The sequence below is a fragment of the Rhodotorula paludigena genome, assembly GCF_050403205.1.
Source record: "Rhodotorula paludigena JCM10292 DNA, Rt_paludigena_JCM10292v1_ctg59, whole genome shotgun sequence".
Taxonomy (NCBI): domain Eukaryota; kingdom Fungi; phylum Basidiomycota; class Microbotryomycetes; order Sporidiobolales; family Sporidiobolaceae; genus Rhodotorula; species Rhodotorula paludigena.
The window spans coordinates 100,252-121,272 of NW_027481399.1; the positions used below are offsets into that span (position 1 = coordinate 100,252).

General features: G+C 63.2%; 8 protein-coding genes across 8 annotated transcripts; 5 read left to right on the top strand and 3 right to left on the bottom strand.

The window, feature by feature from the left end:
* Window positions 1-580: 580 nt before the first annotated feature.
* On the top strand, window positions 581-3,163 carry JCM10292_000044 (MFS transporter; the record flags this gene model as incomplete). The annotated part of the gene is made up of 11 exons (XM_076651892.1): window positions 581-823; window positions 895-1,390; window positions 1,461-1,596; window positions 1,686-1,954; window positions 2,010-2,065; window positions 2,129-2,286; window positions 2,349-2,424; window positions 2,490-2,497; window positions 2,653-2,680; window positions 2,738-2,848; window positions 2,945-3,163. The coding sequence occupies 11 exons, from the start codon at window positions 581-583 to the stop codon at window positions 3,161-3,163; spliced, it is 1,800 nt and encodes a 599-aa protein (XP_076502587.1).
* A 627-nt stretch (window positions 3,164-3,790) lies between these two features.
* Window positions 3,791-4,870, bottom strand: JCM10292_000045 (haloacid dehalogenase superfamily protein; the record flags this gene model as incomplete). The annotated part of the gene is made up of 6 exons (XM_076651893.1): window positions 3,791-3,918; window positions 3,982-4,064; window positions 4,177-4,346; window positions 4,420-4,617; window positions 4,683-4,769; window positions 4,835-4,870. 6 exons carry the CDS (start codon window positions 4,868-4,870, stop codon window positions 3,791-3,793), a joined length of 702 nt encoding a protein of 233 aa, XP_076502588.1.
* A 391-nt stretch (window positions 4,871-5,261) lies between these two features.
* Window positions 5,262-6,762, top strand: JCM10292_000046 (PXA domain-containing protein; the record flags this gene model as incomplete). The annotated part of the gene is made up of 2 exons (XM_076651894.1): window positions 5,262-6,492; window positions 6,563-6,762. The coding sequence occupies 2 exons, from the start codon at window positions 5,262-5,264 to the stop codon at window positions 6,760-6,762; spliced, it is 1,431 nt and encodes a 476-aa protein (XP_076502589.1).
* Window positions 6,763-8,740: 1,978 nt separating this feature from the next.
* JCM10292_000047 (40S ribosomal protein S8) lies at window positions 8,741-9,925 on the top strand (the record flags this gene model as incomplete). Its single annotated transcript, XM_076651895.1, has 4 exons — window positions 8,741-8,743; window positions 8,907-8,945; window positions 9,032-9,367; window positions 9,668-9,925. 4 exons carry the CDS (start codon window positions 8,741-8,743, stop codon window positions 9,923-9,925), a joined length of 636 nt encoding a protein of 211 aa, XP_076502590.1.
* A 370-nt stretch (window positions 9,926-10,295) lies between these two features.
* Window positions 10,296-12,967, top strand: JCM10292_000048 (uncharacterized protein; the record flags this gene model as incomplete). Its single annotated transcript, XM_076651896.1, has 10 exons — window positions 10,296-10,350; window positions 10,415-10,575; window positions 10,679-10,761; window positions 10,820-10,899; window positions 10,962-11,044; window positions 11,105-11,357; window positions 12,003-12,148; window positions 12,213-12,295; window positions 12,366-12,439; window positions 12,798-12,967. The coding sequence occupies 10 exons, from the start codon at window positions 10,296-10,298 to the stop codon at window positions 12,965-12,967; spliced, it is 1,188 nt and encodes a 395-aa protein (XP_076502591.1).
* Window positions 12,968-13,195: 228 nt separating this feature from the next.
* On the bottom strand, window positions 13,196-14,873 carry JCM10292_000049 (uncharacterized protein; the record flags this gene model as incomplete). The annotated part of the gene is made up of 6 exons (XM_076651897.1): window positions 13,196-13,602; window positions 13,676-13,691; window positions 13,771-14,021; window positions 14,085-14,109; window positions 14,179-14,246; window positions 14,309-14,873. 6 exons carry the CDS (start codon window positions 14,871-14,873, stop codon window positions 13,196-13,198), a joined length of 1,332 nt encoding a protein of 443 aa, XP_076502592.1.
* Window positions 14,874-15,634: 761 nt separating this feature from the next.
* On the bottom strand, window positions 15,635-17,721 carry SUP45 (translation termination factor eRF1; the record flags this gene model as incomplete). Its single annotated transcript, XM_076651898.1, has 10 exons — window positions 15,635-15,646; window positions 15,705-15,820; window positions 15,883-16,286; window positions 16,393-16,892; window positions 16,949-16,975; window positions 17,045-17,246; window positions 17,319-17,352; window positions 17,416-17,445; window positions 17,504-17,553; window positions 17,678-17,721. The coding sequence occupies 10 exons, from the start codon at window positions 17,719-17,721 to the stop codon at window positions 15,635-15,637; spliced, it is 1,419 nt and encodes a 472-aa protein (XP_076502593.1).
* A 311-nt stretch (window positions 17,722-18,032) lies between these two features.
* Window positions 18,033-20,720, top strand: JCM10292_000051 (uncharacterized protein; the record flags this gene model as incomplete). Its single annotated transcript, XM_076651899.1, has 7 exons — window positions 18,033-18,040; window positions 18,097-18,158; window positions 18,235-18,332; window positions 18,394-18,518; window positions 18,574-19,166; window positions 19,230-19,432; window positions 19,500-20,720. The coding sequence occupies 7 exons, from the start codon at window positions 18,033-18,035 to the stop codon at window positions 20,718-20,720; spliced, it is 2,310 nt and encodes a 769-aa protein (XP_076502594.1).
* Between the last annotated feature and the right edge of the window lie 301 nt (window positions 20,721-21,021).

Below are 21,021 nucleotides of genomic sequence, written 5' to 3' on the forward strand. Positions count from 1 at the left end.
GGTGGACGCGGGGCTGTCCGAGAAGGCCGTCGTCGACCTCGTCGTTCACGGAGGGAAAAGCACGGATGGCCCGCGCCGATGCAAGCCGCGCTTCCGTCGCGAGAAATTGGGCAGTCTGGTGCGACGGCCCCGCCCGTTTTCGCAGAAAGGATGAGGTCACTAGGCGAAGCCGAGGCGACATCGATGGTGGCTGTGGCGGAGGTGAGGGGCGCGCAAGGAGCGCCCGGACGGGGCTCGCACTGGCGTCTACCGCTCTACTGCACCAGCGGGCGTGTTTCAAGTGCTTGTGGCTTGCGTGCGTCTCATGCTGTCTCTCTGTGCTGCGCAGGCGCGCTGCGAGCGCGACAAGCGCATGCGCGGATGTCGAAGTAGTGGCGACCCCGGTCGGGGAAGGGGGAGCGCGGGACTCGTTGCTTCTCCGCCAGTTTAGCTGCAGGCCGAACTATGCTGCCAGCTTTCGGGATCTGTCCACGGTCTGCGCTCCCTCGGGGCTCTTCTTCTCCCTCTCCTCCCCCTCGCAACCCCCGCCGCTAGTCCCGCTCTGTCGATCCCATCCGGGCTCCTGGATCAGCAGCACGCCATGTCGGGTGCACTCAAGCCTACGACCATCAACGCGACATTCTTCGAGCACAACGAGCGCTCAGAGGGTGACACTGGCGCGCAGGGCAAGAAGGCGCGCAAGCTCTTCGGCAAGAAGGGCGCCGCCAAGCCTGGCAAGGTCTACCGCGATCTCGACGACGAGAATGCCCGCCACGACGACGCGACGCCCGCGTCGACGCAGCCTTCTACGCGCCGCTCTTCGGTGACGGCCGTCCACGAACAGGTACGTCGCCTCTTGTCCTTTCGTCTTTGCTGCCTTTCAGCGGCTGACTACGTTCTACGCAAATACAGCAGGAAGCCAGCGAGAAGACGGGCAAGGCCTCGGCCACCAAGGGCGCCGGAGATGTCGACAAGTTCGACAAGGACAAGATCGTCCTCGTCCGCTTCGAGGAGGGCGACCCCGAGAACCCGCTCAACTGGTCGCGTCCGCGCAAGTGGCTCATCACGTTCCTCCTCTGCATGATGACCGTCATGATCGGTCTCAGCACGACCGCCTACTCGTCCGGAATCGGCTCGATGGTCGAGGAGTTCCATGTCGCCAACGTTGTCGGCCAGATCGGCATGATGTGCTTCAACGGCGCCTGCGCCGTCGCGCCTCTCTTCCTCGCGCCGTTTTGCGAGATGGTTGGCCGTCGCGAGGTCTACCTCTCCGCCTACCTCTGCTTCACCCTCATTTTCCTCCTGCTCGCGCTCGCGCCCAACATCGGCGCAGCCCTCGCCGCTCGCTTCCTCTCCGGTCTCTTCGGTTGCGTCGGCACTATCCTCGTCGGCGGTACCCTCGCCGACATCTGTGAGTTGCCCGTCCTGTCCATGCCTGCCTCTTCTTGCGGAATTCTCCTGACGAGCTTCGCGCACGACAGGGAACACTCGTGACCGCGGCCTGCCCATGTCCTGCTTCACTTTCTCCGCCATCTTCGGTACCGTCGCCGCCCCGATCTACTGCGGCTTCATCGACCAGAGCATCGGCTGGCGCTGGGTTGAGTGGGTCCACATGATGTGAGCCTGCCAATTTCTTGCGACCGGACCAGGGCAGCCGTGTATAGCCCTGCGTGCTGCGCATGTGCTGACCCTCCGGCGTCCCCCAGCGCGAACGGTGTCCTCCTCATTCTCGAGGTCTTCCTTCTCAAGGAGACGCGCGGCGCCAAGATCCTTCTGAACCGCGCCAAGAAGCTTCGCAAGGAGACTGGCCGCAACAACATCCGCGCGCCCATCGAGCTCGAGAACGAGACGATCAAGGACCTCCTTCGCACATCCTGCACTCGTTCGATCGTGCTACTCTTCAAGGAGCCGACCGTCCTCGCTTTCGGCCTGTGGATCGCCTACGCCTGGGGCATCACATTCTTGTTCCTGAGCGGTGCGTCCAGATTAGACTCGACCGAACGCAGCGGTACTGATCCTGCACCGCGCAGCCATCCCGCTCTGCTTCCAGAACAACCACGGCTGGTCTGAGGGTATTGGCGGTCTCGTGCGTCTATCATGCGACTCGGTTACTCGCGGTCAGAGGTGCTGACAGATTGTCGTCGGGCAGCCGTACATTGCGCTCGTCGTGGGCTGCTTCATCGGCTTCGCCACCTCCCGCTGGGCCGACTCGATCTACGACCGCAAGCGCGACGAGAACAACGGCATCCCTATCCCGGAGTACCGTCTCATCGGTGCCATGTGGTTTGCGTGGATGATGCCCGCCGGGTACGCTTCCGTCTCCCTCCCGCTCCTGCCCGTTCTCTCGACTTACGGCGCTGCACGCACAGTCTCTTCATCTTCTCGTTCACCCAGTACGGCTTCATCACGCCGGTCGCCCCCATCATCTCGCTCCTGCTCATCCTCGTACGTCCGCTCGCTCGTCTTTGGAAGGTTGACGGTCGCTGACTTTCTCGTCGCCTGATTCGCAGCACGGCATGTGAGTTGAGCAGATTGTCTTTCTTGTCGCAATGGCAGAGCCCTGGCAGGCGGCCGCACCGGCCGTGTCCCAGCTCTTGCCTTTGCGCATCTCGCTCCCATGCGCCTAGCTCGCTTACTGACGTTTCTGTCTCGTTCTCCTGCGACCTTGCACAGCTACCACATCTTCAACGCTACGTACAACGTGAGCTGGCAGCCCCCTGCGCAACATTTTCATTGCAACTGACAGCCCTTTGCGCAGTTCACGGCCGACGCCTACCCGGAGGTCGCCTCGTCTGCTATCGCTGGTCAGGGGTTGTTGAGGAACATGTTCGGGGGGGCAACGCCGCTATTTGCCAACCAGATGTTCAACGTGAGTCCCGCTGTCTCAAGACCGCTTCTCCGGGTCTTTTTGCCGAGTCCTCCTCTTCAATACGGCCCTTGTTGCTCACTTCCTTGTGTTCTGCAGGGCATGGGCTACCAGTACGCTGGGCTTCTGCTCTCGCTCGTCGCCAGTCTTGCCATCCCGCTCCCGTATGTCCTGTTCAAGTACGGCGAGACGATCCGCGCCAAGTCCAAGTACGCCTCGACGGACGAGGACCTCGAGAAGGAGCGCGTGCAGGGCGGCGAGGACAACGAGCGTCGAACGCTGCCGCGCGAGGCGCAGTACACTTCGAGTTTCGTTTGAAGTCGCTCAGCCGACCCATCCGCATTCTGCCCTTTCCGCTCTTCCCCTTTACCTTCGCTTCTCTGCACTTGCACGCAGCATCTTAGATATCCCGTAGATACCCTAGACCCTCTCCAGACATAGATGTGCTATGTACCAGGCCGCATCGTGGGCTTCCTCGCAAGGCTTTGCCGGATTAAACTGGTTGCATGGAGGCAAGCCGCCGGGACACAGACTCTCGACGGCACCCCCACCGGTGACCGCGGCTCAACAAAGCAGATGGTGACTGTAGTGGTGGTGTGTGCTTGTGTGATGTTTGCTGTTCTAGCCATTCTGTGACCTGTCTGTTGCTATGCCATTGTCACCCTCTCTTTTCCTCTCTATTCCCCTGCTTTGCTGTGCAACCAATCAAGCTTCACCACAACAGCAACAGCTGGATCATCCATTTGGAACCTTGTCCCTTCTTTGCGGGCCCCAGCCCCATGAGCCGCGCCTTCAGAAGAGATCGCTTCTCCTGCCTTGGAGAGCAGACAAGACGAAAGGAGAGCAGACAAGATACAAAGCCATCATTGCAAGCAAGCACAATCAGGGCGCTTCATAACCTCCAAGGCTCGTTATCAGCTGCATACAAGTCCAACTTGAGCAACCCTACTCATCATACGGAGGCAAGCCCCACGCTGCCGGGTCAAAGTCCTCCATGGTCTCATGCTGGTGTGACGCGTTGACCTCATGCTTGCCAAGCGAGTTGAGCAGCTCAGGATCCGGGATCCAAACGACTGCAAGCAAGGAGAGTGGTAGCTGGGTCCGGCGCAACTTGGGGACACAAGCAAGACACGCACCCTCCATCCCTGCAGCTCGTGCCGCCTGCACGCCCGAGATGCCGTCCTCAAAGACAAGGACCTGATTCCTTTCCTCCGGTGTGCTGTGAGTCAGATGTCAGCGGTGTCTTCAGACAGCGCCTGCTGCGTGGAGTAGAGACTCCACAAGAGATCCTATAGCCACACAGGGCGGTACAGGTCAAGGAGGCGACGCACTTGATGCCCAGCATCTTTGCCGCTTCTATGAAGATGGTCGGGTCGGGCTTGCCCTTGCCCTCAAGAATAGGGTCGTCGCCGCAGAGAATGTTGGTGGAGAAGAGGCCAAAGAGGTGTTGCAGGTGGCCGCTTTTGATCAAGAAGTTCTTCCTCTTGGAACCGGTGGCAATCTGAGACGAAGTCGCGAAGAGGAGTCGTTGATCAGCAAGAGAAGCTAGCGGTGTAATCTGGCCGTCCACGCACCGCCATGGGCACCTTGTGCTTTTCCAGATGCTGTACAAGCTTGACGACTCCTGGCAAGGGCTCGACCGAGCGGAAGAGGCGGTCGAGCTTCTGGTCCATCGTCGTGAGGAGCTCGTCGACGCTCAACGGGATGCCAGTTGCAGCGATCAGTCGCGCAGCAGAGTCGTGTGCCGGGCGTCCCATCAGCTGCGCCTTGATCTGCGAGCGGGCACGAGCGCTTCAGCTTCGCCGAAACTCGAGCGGGGCGGGGGGCGGCGACGAACTTCCCACGTGAGCTCTTTGCCGTACGGCGCCAAGACTTCATTCGACGCGAGCGTGTACAGACGCTCCGAGTCGATCATGAGCCCATCCTGTCGGTGCAACGGTCAGCGAGGTTTACTCGATGCGGGGCGGCGAGGGATGGGAGGGAACACACCATGTCGAAGAGCACGGCGTTCACTTGTGGATGCATCTTGTAGTTGCGCGGCAGCTCTGAGCTGCACAAGCAGTGTAGTACGCGAAAAGCGGTCTGCGGGCGGTCGCCAACCTGCTCCTCGACCCGTTTCATCAGGTTGGGCTCCCCCACATCCGCTTCCTCCCTCGATAGCCTTCAGAGCGGCTCCGAGCTACGAGAGCTCTCCGCTCAGTCCAGTCTGTCTGCTTTCCGCGTGCACAGCAGGCTGTGTGGGGTCCTCTCTCGCCTCAACTGCTCGCGGACTGAGCACACGGTTCTAGCGTGCGCTCGTCATACTGCGCCGGACGAGGATGTGTGTGTGCTGAGAAACGTGCATGTGAGCGCTACGGCTCGCGAGCCTTGCCGAAGCGCGTGTGAAGGCTCACCGATACTAGGTAGCCTGTGCAGCATGCCCACCCGACGCACCGCCTCGCCGATTCGGTCGTGGGAGACGCCACTATCGAGCCTATCAGGCCCGAGTCACGCCACTCCCTCATCTGCCCCGCTGCACCAGCGCATTTTGCTGCCCTCTTCCGCTACCGCGACCAAACTACCGCGCATCCTCCACTCTTCCGCGCATTCCACGCTCGACCCGCTCCTTCTCGACTTGATCGCACTCGCATTGCGAGCCTACGTTACACCATGGTACAATGGGTCCATCTCGCGTGACCCGGACAAGGACTTCCTGCGCGCCGTCACAACCGTTCTCGTCCATAGCGTTCAGGCGCTCGAAGTTCGCCTCGCCGCGCTCGACTGGGTGCAGCTCGTTACTCGAGACGTACCCGACTTGCTTACGGCGCATTACGGAGACTGGGACATTGCGCACGAGCGAGCGGAGGGGAAGGCTGCCGAGCGGCTCTTTGATCACCTACAATCGCATCTCGCCGTGTCGCTATCTGCGCCATGCACCGAGTCCACATCGACACCGACTTCTCCCATCGCCGCTTCCGTCGACAAGGTGTATCTGCGCACGCTCGTCGACCAGCTTCTCAAGCTCCTCCTCCCGCCCGAGGACCTCCACGCCGAGACGGAACGCGCCATCGTGCGCGAGATCCTCGTCGGCGTTGTGTTCGGCACGATCTACAACCGCGTCGCGCAGCCGTGGTTCCTGCACGGCCTCATCGCCAAGCAACTCGAAGCGCACGAGCTCCAGCGGCACAAGACACCCGCGACCGACTCGCTGGCGCAGGACGGTGCACCAGCTGGTCCGGCTGGCATCGCTGGCATGATCAGCAACGCCGGCAATTACCTCGTCTCCGCTGTCGCCGCCGTCTTCTCGTTCGCCTTATCCGGCACCTCGACGTCGCCCGCTGGTCCGCCCATCCCGAAATCCCCGATCCACGAATCCTTCCTTGCCCTCGTACGCGCCGTTCTTCCCCGATCCGCCCTCCTCGACCAAATCCTCCGAACGGTCTCCCTCCCGCTCTTCCTCCTCTCGACGCCCCTCGACGCGCTCGTCTCGTCCTTCGTCCGCACACGCCTCGCGACCGAGTCGACCGCGCGCGTCGTACTCGACGGCGCGATCCGGGGCATGTTTCCTAACGAAGGGTGGCCTGCACCGAAGGAGGAGGATCCGGACGACGAGGGGCGCGAGGACCTCAAGAGGCGGTGCGAAGAAGCGCTCGCGCGGGCACTGCCAGGTGCGTTATCTGTCGGGTTGCAGCTTGGCCTGCGCAAGATTGCTAACCCGGCAATTGCATTGCGGCACAGAGTCCCTGCCCGGGCTGCTCTTCCCCTCCCTCCCGACCTCATCCGAACCGTCCGACTCGCTCGCGCCGCGCCTCCGCCTTGCGCGGCACCTCCTCCGCCCGCTCGCGTCGCACACGGCCAACGTGCACCTCTTTGTCTCGCTCATCGACCTCGTCGTCGGCAAGGTCTTTCCCGAACTGGTTGTCGCGCCCGTCGACTAGCCTCAGAACGAGTGAAGTGCCGAGGCGTTGTTCAGCCAAGCGTGTAGTCGCGAGTCGTCGATTGCCAGACATTTCGTCGCCCTCGGCGCTGCCTTGCGGCCGAGAGAAGTGGAACCCGCTTGTCGCTAGCGAAAGCGAGCTGCTGCGCGGGAGCCGCAGGAAAGCGCAGCCACAGCGTGACCTTTTATGAGAGGGCCGCGCTGACACATCCACGAGCGCGAAGCAGGACGCGCAAGGAGCGGGAGCCGTGAGAGCACGATGTCAAGCGATTGAGCGTGAGAGCGCTTAGCAGCGAGCGCAGCAGTGCCCGAAACGCGAAAAGCAGAATAAGGGATATGTGGGTAGGGGAATCTCCCGCGCTTAGAGTGAGCCTCGCCGAGTGGGATGGATCGAGAGGCTCAAAGGTCGCGGTTCGGAGTAGGAGGAGGAGGGGAGAGGGCACGAGTCGCCCGACAGCGAAGCCCGGCGTGTCCTAAGCGGGAGGGCGAGCCTCGAGAGTAAAGAGACGAGAGTAGAGCTCACGACAAGCAGAACGCACCAAATCCAAGCACACACCACACGCATGCGTGATCCCAACCCAGTTTCTCCGTTTCGTCCGTCACAGAGCCATCGTCGAGTCCGCTCCTTCACCTCGATCGCTGCGCCTCTACCTCGACAACCGTTTGCGGATCCCGACACCGTGTCATCGATGCATGGATAGTCGGGAGGCTCAGGTGAGCGAGGAAAGAGAGGGGCACATCGGGGTAAACGGGAGTCGCGACCGGCGGGGGAAACCGAGACGGGGCGAGGCGAAGGAAAAGGGGAATGGGAGGAAGACGTCCTAGATTGCCGCAGTCGAACGATTACCGGTTCTGCAGGCATCGCGAGGGTGAGCGCACGCCCTGAGGGCGGAGCTCGCAGCGAGGAGGGGGACCAACCTTGGTGAAGCCGATAGCGTCCGAGCGCTCACGGAAGCACTGACGGCAGATGTTGAGGCCGTACTTGCGGATGAGACCGGCCTGGTGGGTGCAGATGCGGCTGGAGGGGCGCGAAGTCGACGAGACGACGGTCAGCACGCGTCCAGCAAGGTGCCCACCACCCGGTTGCGCCGTCCCGTTCCGTGTCCCGCGGGCTGCAGGCAATGCAGATGCTCGCACGCCTAGCGCATCTGCTGCGCCGCCAGCCATCCTAATCCAGCTCTTCTGATCGACCTCGCTCGCATTATGGCGCCCGCCGAACGAGGGGAGCGCGACTCACCAACCGCGCGAGCCCTTGCCGTACTTGCGGGGGTGGCTGAACCAGATGGCGTCGTGCGTCATGACGGGCTGCGGTGGAGGACTCGGGGTCTGCGAGAGAAAGGGAGAGGTCGAGGCGAGGCGAGGCGAGGCGAGGCGAGGCGAGGCGAGAGAAGGGGACGGGAGGGAGGCGGCGACAGCGCGCAACAGAGGCGGATGCGCGGGTCGTGCGCGGGTGCGACGGGTCAAAGAGAACGCAGAGAGGTGCAGGATGGCGTCGCAGGGGTCGCAGGGCGGGTGTGCGTGGGCGTGTGCAGGGGGTGCAAAAGTCGGTGAAGGCGGCGAGGCGGGAGCGGGCAGAGAGGGGCGGCGAGGCGGGGCGCAGGTCAGCGGTGCTCGGGGTGTGCGTGTGCGCGTGCACGCACAAGTCTTCCTGGAAGGCGGCGCGAGGAGCGGGACTCGAACGGAGGGAAAGCCCAGCCCGACGCGGGCGCAGCGCCGCGACGAGTGCGCCTGCGGGCGGCGGCGGGGCCTCTGCCGCGGCTCTCGCTCGCCAGGAGCTTCCAGTGGGGCGTGCGAGGGTACTTTCAGCTGTACTGCAACACACTGGGCTACACGAGACCCTGGCTCGAGGCGAAGGCGGGCGCGGACGCGGGTGCGGCGGGCGCGGGGCACTCGAGCTCTGTCGGAGCTGCGCTCGCTCGCGGCTTTGCTTCTCTCCCCGTCTCGAATCGCTCGAATCGCGGCCGCTCGACTAGTGCAGGATGGTAAGCACGCCACCGTCCCACCCGCCCGCCATGCACCCGCGCTGACTGCCCGCACCCGCGCCGCCGCCCGACCCACCTCACCCTCGCCTCGCCTCGTCGCCCTGGCAAACCTCGTCTCGCCGCCCGCCTCGCCGCCCTCCCACCTCGCGCGTGATGCTCGCAGGGTATCAGTCGTGACTCGCGCCACAAGCGCAGCGCCACCGTGCGTCCCGCCCTGCCCGCTGCGCCCTCGTGCGTCCAGGAAAATGCTGACCTTGCGTCCCCCGTCCCCTCGTCCCGCGTCAATAGGGCGCCCAGCGTGCGCACTACCGCAAGAAGCGGCAGCACGAGGCTGGTCGTCAGCCCGCGATGACCAAGCTCGGTGCCAAGCGCATCCACACGGTCCGCACCCGCGGCGGCAACACCAAGCACCGCGCCCTCCGCCTCGAGTCGGGCAACTACGCCTGGGGCTCGGAGCACACCACCCGCAAGACCCGTGTCATCGGCGTCGTCTACAACGCGACCAACAACGAGCTCGTCCGCACCAACACGCTCGTCAAGGGCTGCATTGTCCAGATTGACGCGGCGCCTTTCCGTCAGTGGTACGAGGCCCACTACGGCACCGCCGTCGTCAAGAAGGGTCGCGTGCGTCCTGTCTGCTTCTGTGCGAGCGAGCGAGCGAGAGCGGCGTGACTGACCTTGATCGTCCTTTCGTCCCTTCTCTCCCTTGTCCCGTCCTTCGCCTACTGCACCCTCCTTCGACGCCTGTCCGCGCCACCGTCACATAACCTGCACCTGCTCGTTCTTCACGGCCCCGTCCTGGCGCATCGCTTTGCGCTCTTCTCCATCCGCGCTCCCTCGCCCCCTCCGCACTTTCGCGGCTCCGTCCTGCGCCTCGTACCCTTCCGAACGCCCGTCTCGATGGACTCGGTTGATGGCCGACAGTCGAAGGAGGCTCTCGCTGCGGTTGCCGACTCGGCGGACAAGAAGTCGAACCACGTCAAGCGCACTCTCGCCGAGCGCGCCAAGGTGGCCAAGATCGACCCGCTGCTCGAGTCGCAGTTCGCCGCCGGTCGCCTCTACGCCGCCATCTCGTCGCGCCCCGGCCAGTCGGGCCGCGCCGACGGCTACATCCTCGAGGGGAAGGAGCTCGAGTTCTACGTCCGCCGCCTCCGCGCGGGCAAGGCGAAGCACGCGCAGTGAGCGGCGTGTTTGGTGACGGTGTAGCACTTGCGGTCAATTGCGTCGGGCTTGACTTTTTGGTCGCGCGCGAGAGGGAGAGAGGCTGGGTCCTTTGCTCGACGCGGGTGACTGCTGCTCACTCGGCTCTTCACCGTGCGACTCGGCTTTTCCGCGTGTGTGTTGATCGAGGCGAGACTCGCGACGTCCCAGCCTCGATAGGAGACGTCCGCCGCTCGCACCTCTCACGTACGCTCGGTCTGGCGACGCGGAGTCCATGTCCGTCTCGAGCTGGGTCTGTCAACAGGCTCGGGAGGGCATCAGGCTTGGCTTTCGCTGCTCGGGCGTGTTGACTGGTGCATCGACTCGCTGTGGCTTTCGAGGCTTCGTCGACATGCGCCTCCTTCCGCTCCTTCCGCTCGTCTCCCTGTTCAGGCTCGGCTCCGCCGGTGCGTTCCTCGCTCAGAGCTTACGCTTGCAGTGTCCTGACCACCACGAGACTCTCGTGGCCAGCCTACGCGCCGCTCGCCACGCCAGCACCGGGCAACTCGTCCCTCGCTCGTCGGCAGGAGGGGCCGGGGCTTGCCGCGATCGCCTCGGCGGCAGGCGACTTCTACGGAGCTTCGTTCAGCTGCCCGATTGATTGCTCCGACATCCTGCTCCAGATCGCCAAGGTGAGTCGACCGCGTCAGCGGCGCTGCGAGCGGTCGAACGCATGTTGGACCTGTTGCAGGACGTCCTCCGCGCTAATCATATGGTCTCTTCTTTCCATCGCAGTGCGGAGTACAGGTCCTGCTCATCGTCACCATCGCCAGTGGGCTCGAATGCTTCTGCGAAGACATGCCCGAATCGATGGAGCGGTGAGCAATCCATCCTCCTTCCTTACCAGATGTCTGAGCTGATGCGGTCCGCTCACAGATGCTCGGCCTGCATCCTCGAAGACGCTAACCCTGATGTTGCAGCGTCGGTCAGCGAGTACTATGCCTGGTTGGCGGAAAGTGGGTCGCTTCGCCCATGCCGCACGTTGAGCATTGTGCTGACACGCAGCTCCACCCCGCAGAGGCGGACTCTGGTTGTAGCGTAATCGGCTTCGAGCGCGAAGAGGAGACGACCGTCGTCTCGACTGTCCAGTTCTCGATTCCGGTGCGTTGGGTGCAGTCAAGCTGTGTGGGTGCCGGCTGACCGTACGGCCCCTTCCTGCAGGAGGGTTACCAGCTCGTACCTTCAACTACATCCGAAGTCATCGAGGCGGGCACGACAGTCTGGATGGTCGGGCCTGCCGTCGAGAGGACCGCGACGACGTCGTCGACCTCAACCTCGATCGACAGCTTCTACCTCACGCACGTCGAAAATCACAGCCGCAACATCCCAGAGCGCACGTCGTCGTCTATGACAACGTCCAGTAGCGTGGCTGCGAGCGACTGGGCGGCGGCCACTTCGTCTTCTGCGGAGACGGGTGCAACGACTGTGCCGCCGATGGAGCAGGCCAGGCCTGACAATGGAGCTCGTGGGGCATTCACTGCTTCTCCGTCGTCTGCTTTCCTTGCCCTACTGCTGGTGGTCGGCCTCGGCGTGATCTGACAAAGGGCGCAAGATGTGCAACCCGGTTCTTTCGACGCGGCCGGGCGCCGCGCACGCCCAGCTTCCGTCTGATGTTCTGCGAATCTCCGGCGCTCAGGTGTACCAGCAAGATTACAACACCTGCAGGCGAGCGCTGCGCTGGACCGCTCGACCGTCCCGCGTGAAGTGCTCGATCGTCGCTTCCGCTCGCACCTCTTTCCAGCACGGCCCGCTTCGCCGCTCTCGAACTCCTGTCCGCTGCTCCTGTCCGTCGGCGCTAGCCTCCCCGCGCACCGTCACTCGCCGCTAGGCACCGCGATCGCGACGCAGACACGGAGTCCGCGTCTTCCTGCTGCTTCCGCTGATCCGAGTTTGCCTCGTCGCGTCTGTTGTTCTCGCTCAAAATCGTGCTCTGCGCGCTTCAGGGTGCTCAGCGCCTCCCGATGGGTCTTTTGACGCTGTTCGTCGCTGCACTCCTCTCGCGAGGTCCGTCCCTCCTATCCTCCGTGGCGGACGTCGACTGACCTTGTCGTCCGCGCAGCCGTCCTCGCGCAGTCAAGCACCCTCGTCGCGCGACAGGAAGAGGTCAGCACCGATCAAGATGCCTGGGACGCAATCGAGGCCCTCGCTGCCTCTGCGATCGTCTGCCCTCTCGGCTGTGCGGGTGTTCTTTGGACCGTCGGCGTCGTACGTCACGCGCCAACTCCTCTCATCCTTTTGCCGCATGCGCTGACACCCGCTCGCAAGGTAGTGTGGCGTCCAGACGGTCTTGCACACCTCGCTCGCGGAAGGACTCGAGTGCTGGTGCGAAAGGAGCACCGGCAACTTTGCCGAGTAAGCCGCTGCCCCCGCCCCTGCCAGTCTACGGATATTTGAGGGCTGCGCTGACTGTCGGAACGGGCAGCTGCGTGACCTGCGTCGAGGAGGACGGCTCCGCCTCGCCGGAGACTCTGCAAAAGATCCGCCTGGCTAGCGGATGTAAGGCTGCACCGTTCTCCACCGCCTGGTCACTATGTGCAGTCGATGCTGGCATCTCCATCGAACCTTTCTTCGCAGTGCTAGTTGTCTGATCTGTCCCCGCCTTACGCAGACATGAACACGACTTGCGGCCACGACGACGCTCCTGTCGACGAAGCAGAACCCGAGCTTCCGGTGGCCTCTACCTTTGTCGGAACGCCGTTATATGTGCCTACCGACACTTCGCAGAGTCTGGGCAACAAGGGCTACCTCACTGTCATTTCAACAACTGAGGTGAGCTACTCCTCCTAACGCACTTGGATCCGTCACAGCCGCCCGCCTTCCAGTAAGCGAGAAGCTGACGCGATCAACTGCACAGACAAGCTCAAGTTCTACAGCAACGAGTTCCAGCAGCGCACTGGCAGCACGCTCGACAACCGCAAGTTCCGCTACGACTTCAACGATGCCGGGAACCCCTTCTTCGCAGTCCTCGACCAATGCCCCGACATCGACGTTAGCGCAGGAACCGGAGCAGGCGGGGGAGGGTAGCCCGGCAGTTGCGTTGCATTGCGCTAGTTGCGCAGCGCTCCTCCTGCTTGCACTAGCCAGCGTCGCTCTGTATGTCTGAGCCATGCAAGGAGAAAATGTGCTGAACCTCGGGCAAGCAATGTGAAGGCAGCTGAGCCGCAGACTTCACGCGCTGCGCAAGGAAAGGCTTCCTTTCTCATTCTCGTTCACAAACGAGGAAGTAAAGTCACAACAGAAAAGAGAGAAGGTCTACAGCAATGTCTCGATGAAGCGCAGCGCGCCTGTCCAGATCTGCTCGACCTGCTCCTTGCGCCAGATCATCGCCAGCAGGAGCAGATCGTGCGGCGTGTCGTCCGTCACAACCACCTCGACATGCACACCATCTCTCCGCAGATTCGCCACGAGGCGCTCTCCCTCCTCCTGGCAGCGCTCGCCGGTTCCGTAGTGCACGAAGACGGGAGGGAAGCCACTGAGAATGCCGAGCTGCACGTCGCGCGCGCCAGGCGAGACATATGGCGATTTGACGTACTCCTGCGGGTGCGATCCGAGGAGCGAGGTGACGAGGTGGAGGCGGAAGGCGCCTTTTTCGAACAGGTAGTCGCACGAGTTCGACCGAGGCACGTAGGTTTGAGGCGTGTGGCCGAGGTACGAGTGCGCTGCAAGACGTAAGACGGGTTAAGAAGGTCCGCCGGCAGAACGGACCAGACGGGGTGTAGACGCGCAACGCACAGGGGTCCGACCAGGGCTGAATGAGAAACGAGTGAGCACGGAGCCTTCAAGAAGAGCAAGAAGGGGAGAGCTCGGCAGTTGAGCGTGAGACGTACAGAAAGAAGGACAAGCCCGGCAGGTTTGCGGAATTGCAGACGGAACGGGTTCTGCTCGTCGTCTGCTCCCCCATCCAGCATATCGCGAATCCACCTGGTGAGAGCGAGAGCCAGATGACCCCCGCTCGAGTCGCCGATGAGGACGATGCGGCAGCCAGGAATGCCACGCCGTAGAAGGGCGAGGTAGGCGGCAGCAGCATCCTGTAGAGCGGCAGGCAGCGGATGGTGAGGTAGCAATCGATATTCGACCGCTGCGGGATGGGCGTAAGAAGGGTCAGCGCGGCGAAAGCGGAGAGAGAGGTGCAACAGCGGACAATACATTGCCGAGAAGCGGGTCTCCTGCTCAGCCGAGGGCCGACAAAGGTCAGTGACGGGGCTCGTGCCGACCAGCCTAGCGAAGCAACGCACCCGTCTGAAAAGAGTTGCCGGGATTCCTGAGCTGGAGGAGCTGGGATGTGCCGAATTATGGGTGTAGGCTAGAAGTTCCGTCTCGCGTCAATCCACGCGCTAGAACAAAACAGAAGACGGTGAGACTCACCTCCTCCATGCAGATACAGGCCGATTAGGCCGTATCCTTTCGCGTCCTCCCTCGTCCAACCGAACATTCCGACTCTAGGACGAGTCTTGACCTCCTTGTCGGCGAGCTCGCCATTGACGAGCTCGTCTGGCAAGCCCTCGACCCACTCGAAGCGCGCGCCGTTGTACCGCACGCGCATCCACCACTTGCCGAGCGCGCTCGGCTCAGCATCCGTGTCGCGACTCGAGATCTTGAAGCCGCACAAGTCCATCGCGGCCATGATGCGCTTGACCGCCGGCATCAGCGTCGCTTCGAGGAGCGTCCATGACCGGCGCCAGCGCGTCGAGGGAAAGAGCGCGAACTTGACGAAGTAGTAGGGGAGGAGCACAGTGATGACGCAGAACTCCCAGATGACGCGGAAGTAGTTTAGCGGGAAGTGTAGGGCTGGCGAGGTCGCGTTGGCCGCCTTCGTGTCGTAGGACGGGCTGGCAGCAATGGCAGGGTTGCCCTTCAAGTTGCCAGGCTGCGGCCCCGCGGCGTCGCTGACCACGGTGGGCGCCGATTCGAGCGACTGCCGGTCAGCCATGTGTCGAGACTGATGCAGCACGAGCGCTGGAGATGCAAGCAACGGAGGAACGACAGCGAGCGCAGCGAGAAGTCTCGTCTCTCGACGATCGACAGATTGACCTTGCAGATTGACGTCGTGCACCCCGCGTTTCCGGCTGGTACGACCGTGAGCGGGTTCACGGCGAAGACACAAGTGGGCCAGCTTCCGAGCATTGATTGCGCTTTCGATGTATCTGTCCGTGCCATTGCCCCACGCATGTCGCCCGAAACGCGGATGGGGAGGTGACAACGCGTGTCTTTTGCAATGAAGGCGGATGGCGATACTGCATGCGCCAGGAGGTATGGATGAGGTTTAGACAGGCGGGAGGTGGAAAGAGGAGCAGGGAAAGGAGGGAGGAGGGGAATACAACAAGTCGAGGCGAGCCTCGGGAGACGGGAGGGGGTCGGAGGAAGGGCGGAGGACAAGGGGAAGCGGAGGCGAGGCGAAGGTTAACGGGAGAGGGTAGGCAGTGGAAGCAGTGGAGCGGACGGAGCGCGGCAGGCTGTCAAGGTAAAGCGTTGTGCAAACGAGTCAGTCATCGGCTGCAAGCACACAAGTCGCTTGCCGCGGGATGAGACATCGACGTACAACAAGGCCTGAGCCAGCACGCTGGCGACAAGCAAGGCTCCGACCAACCACTCGACGCGCCCATTAACCAGGCTGCGCCACCTGCCCCCTCCTTCCCTCGCACGACCCACGCCGACACGGGCCGCCAAGAAAGGAAGAGAGCCGCAAAGCGTTCAGATGAACTCCTGTGGACGGGGAGCAGTCAGACGCCTGACTTCCAGACATGCGAGGTGGGCAACGAACCTCGTCCGAGTCGTAGAACTCGTCCTCGTCGCCCATCTCGATAGCGTCGGCAATCTCGGCAAAGTCGACCTTGTAGCGGAGGAGACCGCCGATACCACCGAAGCCCTTGACGAACTCTGCGGGGACGTGAGTCAGCGGAACGCCGCGTGGCGACTACAGCAGAGGACGGCGGACGCACGAGAGCCCTCCTGCGACTTGTTGGTGACAAACTCGAGCTCGGCACCGAAGTCCTTGTACTTCTCGGAGAACCACTCGAGGAGATTCTGCGGCTCGCCCGCCTGCTCCATCTCGAGGCCCGTCGCCTTATCGATGAACTTCTCCCGGTCGCGCTCGCTCAGCGCCGCAATGCCCGACGCGGCCTGCTCGGCCTTGTTGTTGTTGGCCGCAGGCGGAGGCGCGTGGGTGTACACGATGTGCTCGGCACCCTGAGAGTCGCGAAGGATGTGGCGGGTGACGTCGAGGTTCTCCCAGACGATGAGCGTCTCGACGGCGCCCATCTCGAGACCGCGGAGCGTGTCGTCGACGCCGAAGCAGTACTTGCCCGTGTCGAGACTGATCTCGTCGAAGTACTTCTGGATGAGCCTGCGGAGGAGCATGCTCGTTAGCTCCCTGGATCCGGGCTGCCATTCCTGAGCCGCACGCTCAAGCACAGCTGCAGAAAGGGAGAAAGAGCCAAATTTCGACGTACTTCTTCTCCTGCACGAACTTGACGTTGCTGAGAGACTCGGCCGCGAGCTCGATGGCCTGGTTGAAGCCGTTCTCGCCGCCGTAGCTGACGTCGACGATCTTGATGACCTTGGCGACGAGACGGCCGTCGAACATGTCGGACTGGTTGAGCTCCGTCTTGAAGTCGGCGGAACCGGCGAGGACGAGGCCCTGCACGTTGACCTTGTCGTCCGTGATGAAGTGCTGCACGGCGAGCTCGGCGACCTTGCGCACGTAGTTGTGGCGCTTCTCCATACGGAGACGTGCGAAACGCAGGGCAGACTGACCACCACGGCCGTGCTTCTTCGGAAGGTCGACCGAGAACTTGTGGATGACCTCGCGCGTGTTGCCCGCGAGCGTGCCAAAGAGCGCGCCGTTACCGTCCATGACGATGAAGCCGAACTTGGCGTCCGACTCGAGGAGCTCAGCAAGTGCCTCGGTGTGGAACTTGTTGTCACAGAGGTAGAGCGACGTGTTGATGGGCTGCGAACCAGACTGTCAGCGGGGTCGAAGTCGGACTCTGAAGGCGCTATGCATACCTTGAACGGCTCGAAGTCGATGTTGACCTGTAGCGCGCGATGCAAGAGAGGTCAGCGAGAGGTCCTCGCAAATGAGCGCACGCTTCCGGCGCGCACCTTCTTCTCCTTGCCCTCGTCCGTCAGGATGGTACCGCAGTAGATGATGAGACCATTGGGCGGGGTCTTGGTGTAGAGCTTGAGCCTCTGCTGGGTCGAGGTGATGGCGGCGAGGACCGAGAGACGATTGACACGCGACTTGATGTTGGACGCGGTACCGTACTCCTGCGTAAGCATGGACTGGAGCTGCGAGATCTGCGACCTAGTTGGCGAGAAGAGATGCGCATGTCAGCTGGCAGGGAAGGCGCGCTGGACTTGTCGAGGAGGAACGTACCGAGGCGGCGCGATGAGCGAGATCATGCTCGTGCCTGCATGGCAGGACGACAGTCAGTGGCCTGCTGTCTGAGTACAAGCGCAGTGGGCCGACGCGCCGGCACCTCGTGCGGCCTGAAGGCTCTGGACTGCACGGGAGGAAGTCGCGAAGCGATGAGCGAGGTCAGCCACAGCACGCCCACGGACCGCTGTCGTTTGCGACAGCTGCTGCGCTGTACTTACCGAGCTTCTTCATTCTGCGAGTTCATTCCGGCAGGCAGGGGAGGAAGCGGACAAAGGGGACGATCAGCGGCTGTTCGAGCTGAGGAGGGTCGGCGAGACGCCAGGAGTGACCGTGCGCGCTCCGCGGGTGCGACTCACTTCCAGACTGCGATCTGGGCATCCTGCTGCGGATCAGTCGACATGGCTGGCGGCGCGGGTGTGCTGTTGCGGGTCGAGGGAGACTTTGCGGGCGACGAGGACGGTGGCGACGGACTCGAGTCTGCCTGAGGTGGCTGCCTGAGTGGTGCGCGGAGAGCGGGAGTACCGGCGAGGGGAGACTCGGGACTGGCGGGCGGGCTGGACAGGCACACGAGCGAGCGAGCAAAGGCCCCGAGTCGCGCCGCCCTCAGCGCGTCGTCGTCGCCGCCGTCCGCGTGCGTCGCAGAGTCCCCGCGGCCTCCCGCCTCGCTCGCCGTCCCCCGCCGTCGCCCGCCAGAGCCTGCGCCCCGCGGGCATGCAGCCGTGCGTACTCTCCACGGCTGCGACGCACCCGCCCACTCACGCGCACCCCGTCGCAGCTCGTCGACCCTCGTGAGACGCCCCACCTACTCGGTCCGAGCCACCACCACGCCCTCGCACCGTCAGTGCCCCTGCTTGCTCGTGCTCGGGTCGAGCCGTTCAGACCTGACCCACATCGATTGTGCGCGGACTCGCAGCGCAACTGCGCGACCTTCTCGTCTTCACCCCCGAGGCCGGCAACACCGTCTCGCTCGTCTGCTTCGACTCGATCTGCTCCGTCGACCTCTACGCCACAGTCAGTCGCTCTCGGCATCGCTCAGACACTTGCCGTCATCGCTGATCGCAACCGCTCGCAGCGTCCGCCCGAGTATACTCCTCTGCGCTTCGCTCCGACAACTATTGCGGCGGGATGCGGGCTGGTCGCGGTCGGCGGGCAGTCCAGCGAGTTGGCGCTGAGGAACGCTGACCCTGGGACGGGATGGTGCGTACTCGAAGGCTCTGCGGTGGAGACTGCGGCAGCTGATCCCGCCTTGCAGGTGCACCCAGTACCTCCCAGCCGCGTCCCCTCCTTCCTCGACCGGCGTCGTCACCGCACACACGGGCTCCATCAACAACAGCCTGCACATCTCTCCTGCTCCTGGCGACCCTCAGACCCCGCGTGTTCTGGTCAGCTCGAACGACGAGCTCATCAAGGTCTACGACGTCGGCGGACGAGTACCAGACTATCGCGCGGCAAAGCGGCGACGAGAGCGGCAGCGTAGCACCTATGCCGGCGTTCGTTCATCGCGAGACGTTGAAGACCAGGCGGCAGGAACCAGTGGGAGCAGCGATGGCGGCGACAGCCCCGTCGACGAGCAGCCGTCATATGACCAGGGCGGCGAGTGCGCTCTCGTGCCCATGTCGCACCTCGACATCCGCTTGCAGACGGCAGTCAACCACTGCTCCGTCTCGCAGGACGGCAAGTGGCTCGTTGCCGTCGGCGACACGAACGACGTCCACCTGTACGATGCACGCAGTGCAGCGGCCAGCGGCGGGTACGAGCTCGCGCACTGCTTTCCCGCGAGCGAGGACGCGAGTTTCTCGACCGACTGGAGCGAGGACAACGTCACCTTTGCTGTCGCGTCGCAAGGTGCGCCTCTGTCCGTCCCTTCTCGATGCTTGCTCCTACTCACCAACGGGCATTCATACCTAGATGGCTTCGTCCACGTTTACGACATACGGTCTCTTCCCTCCAGCTCACGGCCCGCGTCGCCTCTCCTGCGCGGCGCGCAAGCGAGCCCGCGCAAGGTAGCCGAACTGCGCACGACTCAGGCAGGTGCGGCAGGAGCAGCGCGCAAGGTCAAGTTCTCGCCTGGAGGCAACAGGCTGGACGGCGGCCTTATGGCTTTCACCGAGGTTCGCAAACTCCTGCTTACAGTCGCTCTGCAACGACGCACTCACCGCGCGTCGGCATCACGAACAGCACCGCAACCGGATCCACATTGTCGACTCCCGGTCTTTCGAGTCGTACCAGGTCATCGACGTGCCCCTCTCTGCCTCTTCCGCCTCCTTCAACACCCCCTTCGCACCTCCTACACCGCCCAACCCGCGTCCGCGCCCCTCTGCCACGCAGCGATCCTCTCCGCACCGCCCAACTGGCGCGCGCTCTTCCTCTGCCCGCACGTCGATTATCTCGCTTGGTAGTGCAGGCTGGGGCGAGGAAGGCGGGGTGCGCACGCCGCGCGACGAGAAGGAGCGCGACGAGCTCGAGCGCGAGATGCGTCTCCGCAGCGAGCTGCGCATGCTCGAGGAGGAGCGGAGGGCGCACGAGTGGCACGGCGCAGAGGAGGAGGAGGAGGAGGCTCTGAGTCGAGCTGGTCAGTCTGCGGGGAGGAGGGGCGAATCAAGAACAAGGCACGACGACGAGGAGGAATCGGAAGGTGAGGAGGAGAATGAGGGGGATGAAGCTGAAGATTCGGCGGGAGTAGACGAGGACGTCGATGCTGGAGAAGAAGACGCGCACATGCAGGAGGAGGAGGACGGGGAGGAGGATTATGGCGCTGGCGGGCCTAGGCGGGTCGACGACGACTCGTCAACTTCCAGCGTCGACACTACCCGCCCACGCCGCTTTGCGCCGGCCTCCCCTTCCTTCGGAGATCGCGGTAACTCGACTACCGAGCCGTCGAGCGAGCGCGCAGCTGCACCTGTCCGCCGCAACTACTCGCGTAACATTCCCCTTCCGCCGGCCCCTCCACACAGCTACACTCGTCTGCCGACTTCGGCACCATCCGCCTACAGCAGTCCTTTCACCTCTTCCTTATACCAGCCACCCATCACTTCCTCTGCCTTCTTTATGCCCTCGCGCGCCTCCTTGAATTATGCGACCTCCGCTTCGGCACCGAACTCGCTCCCCATCCATGCCCTCTTCTCCGCTCCGCTTGCACCGACGCGCTATGGCGTCGGCAGCGCGAGCTGGTCAAGTGACGGCTTTGGCGGCTCGTCGGCAGGAGCGGCGACTTTGAGCGGCGGCGCCTACTATCCCGCTTCGGCCTATTTCCCGCTCGACTCGGCACCAGGCGACCTGCTCGGGTTGGACTGGGACGAGGAAGGTGATCGTCTGTTTGTGGCGACTGGCGAGCGTGTCTGGGAGTGGGAGGTGGACCGTCGCGCGCGCAGGGGCAGCGCTAGCTGGGGCTTGTTGTGACACCCTTGTCGTTTGTACTATTCCTCGCACACCCGTCCGCTCTCGTTATGCAATTCTTTATGCCGCGTTTCGTTTGGGCCGTCTGAGATCATACAGAGCGGACGAGTCCGTCCGCGAAACCGGCGGTTGTGCGAGCAAGGGCGGGAGCACCTTCACCGGATCTCAGTCTCAATCATTGTCCGATAGACAGGGTGGGAAAGGGGGGGGGGGGGGGGGGGCCGCCGGTGGCCGGGGGGGGAAAAAAAAAAATTTAAACAAGAGGTAGCCCGAAAAAAAAAAATAAAAATGTGAACAACGGGGG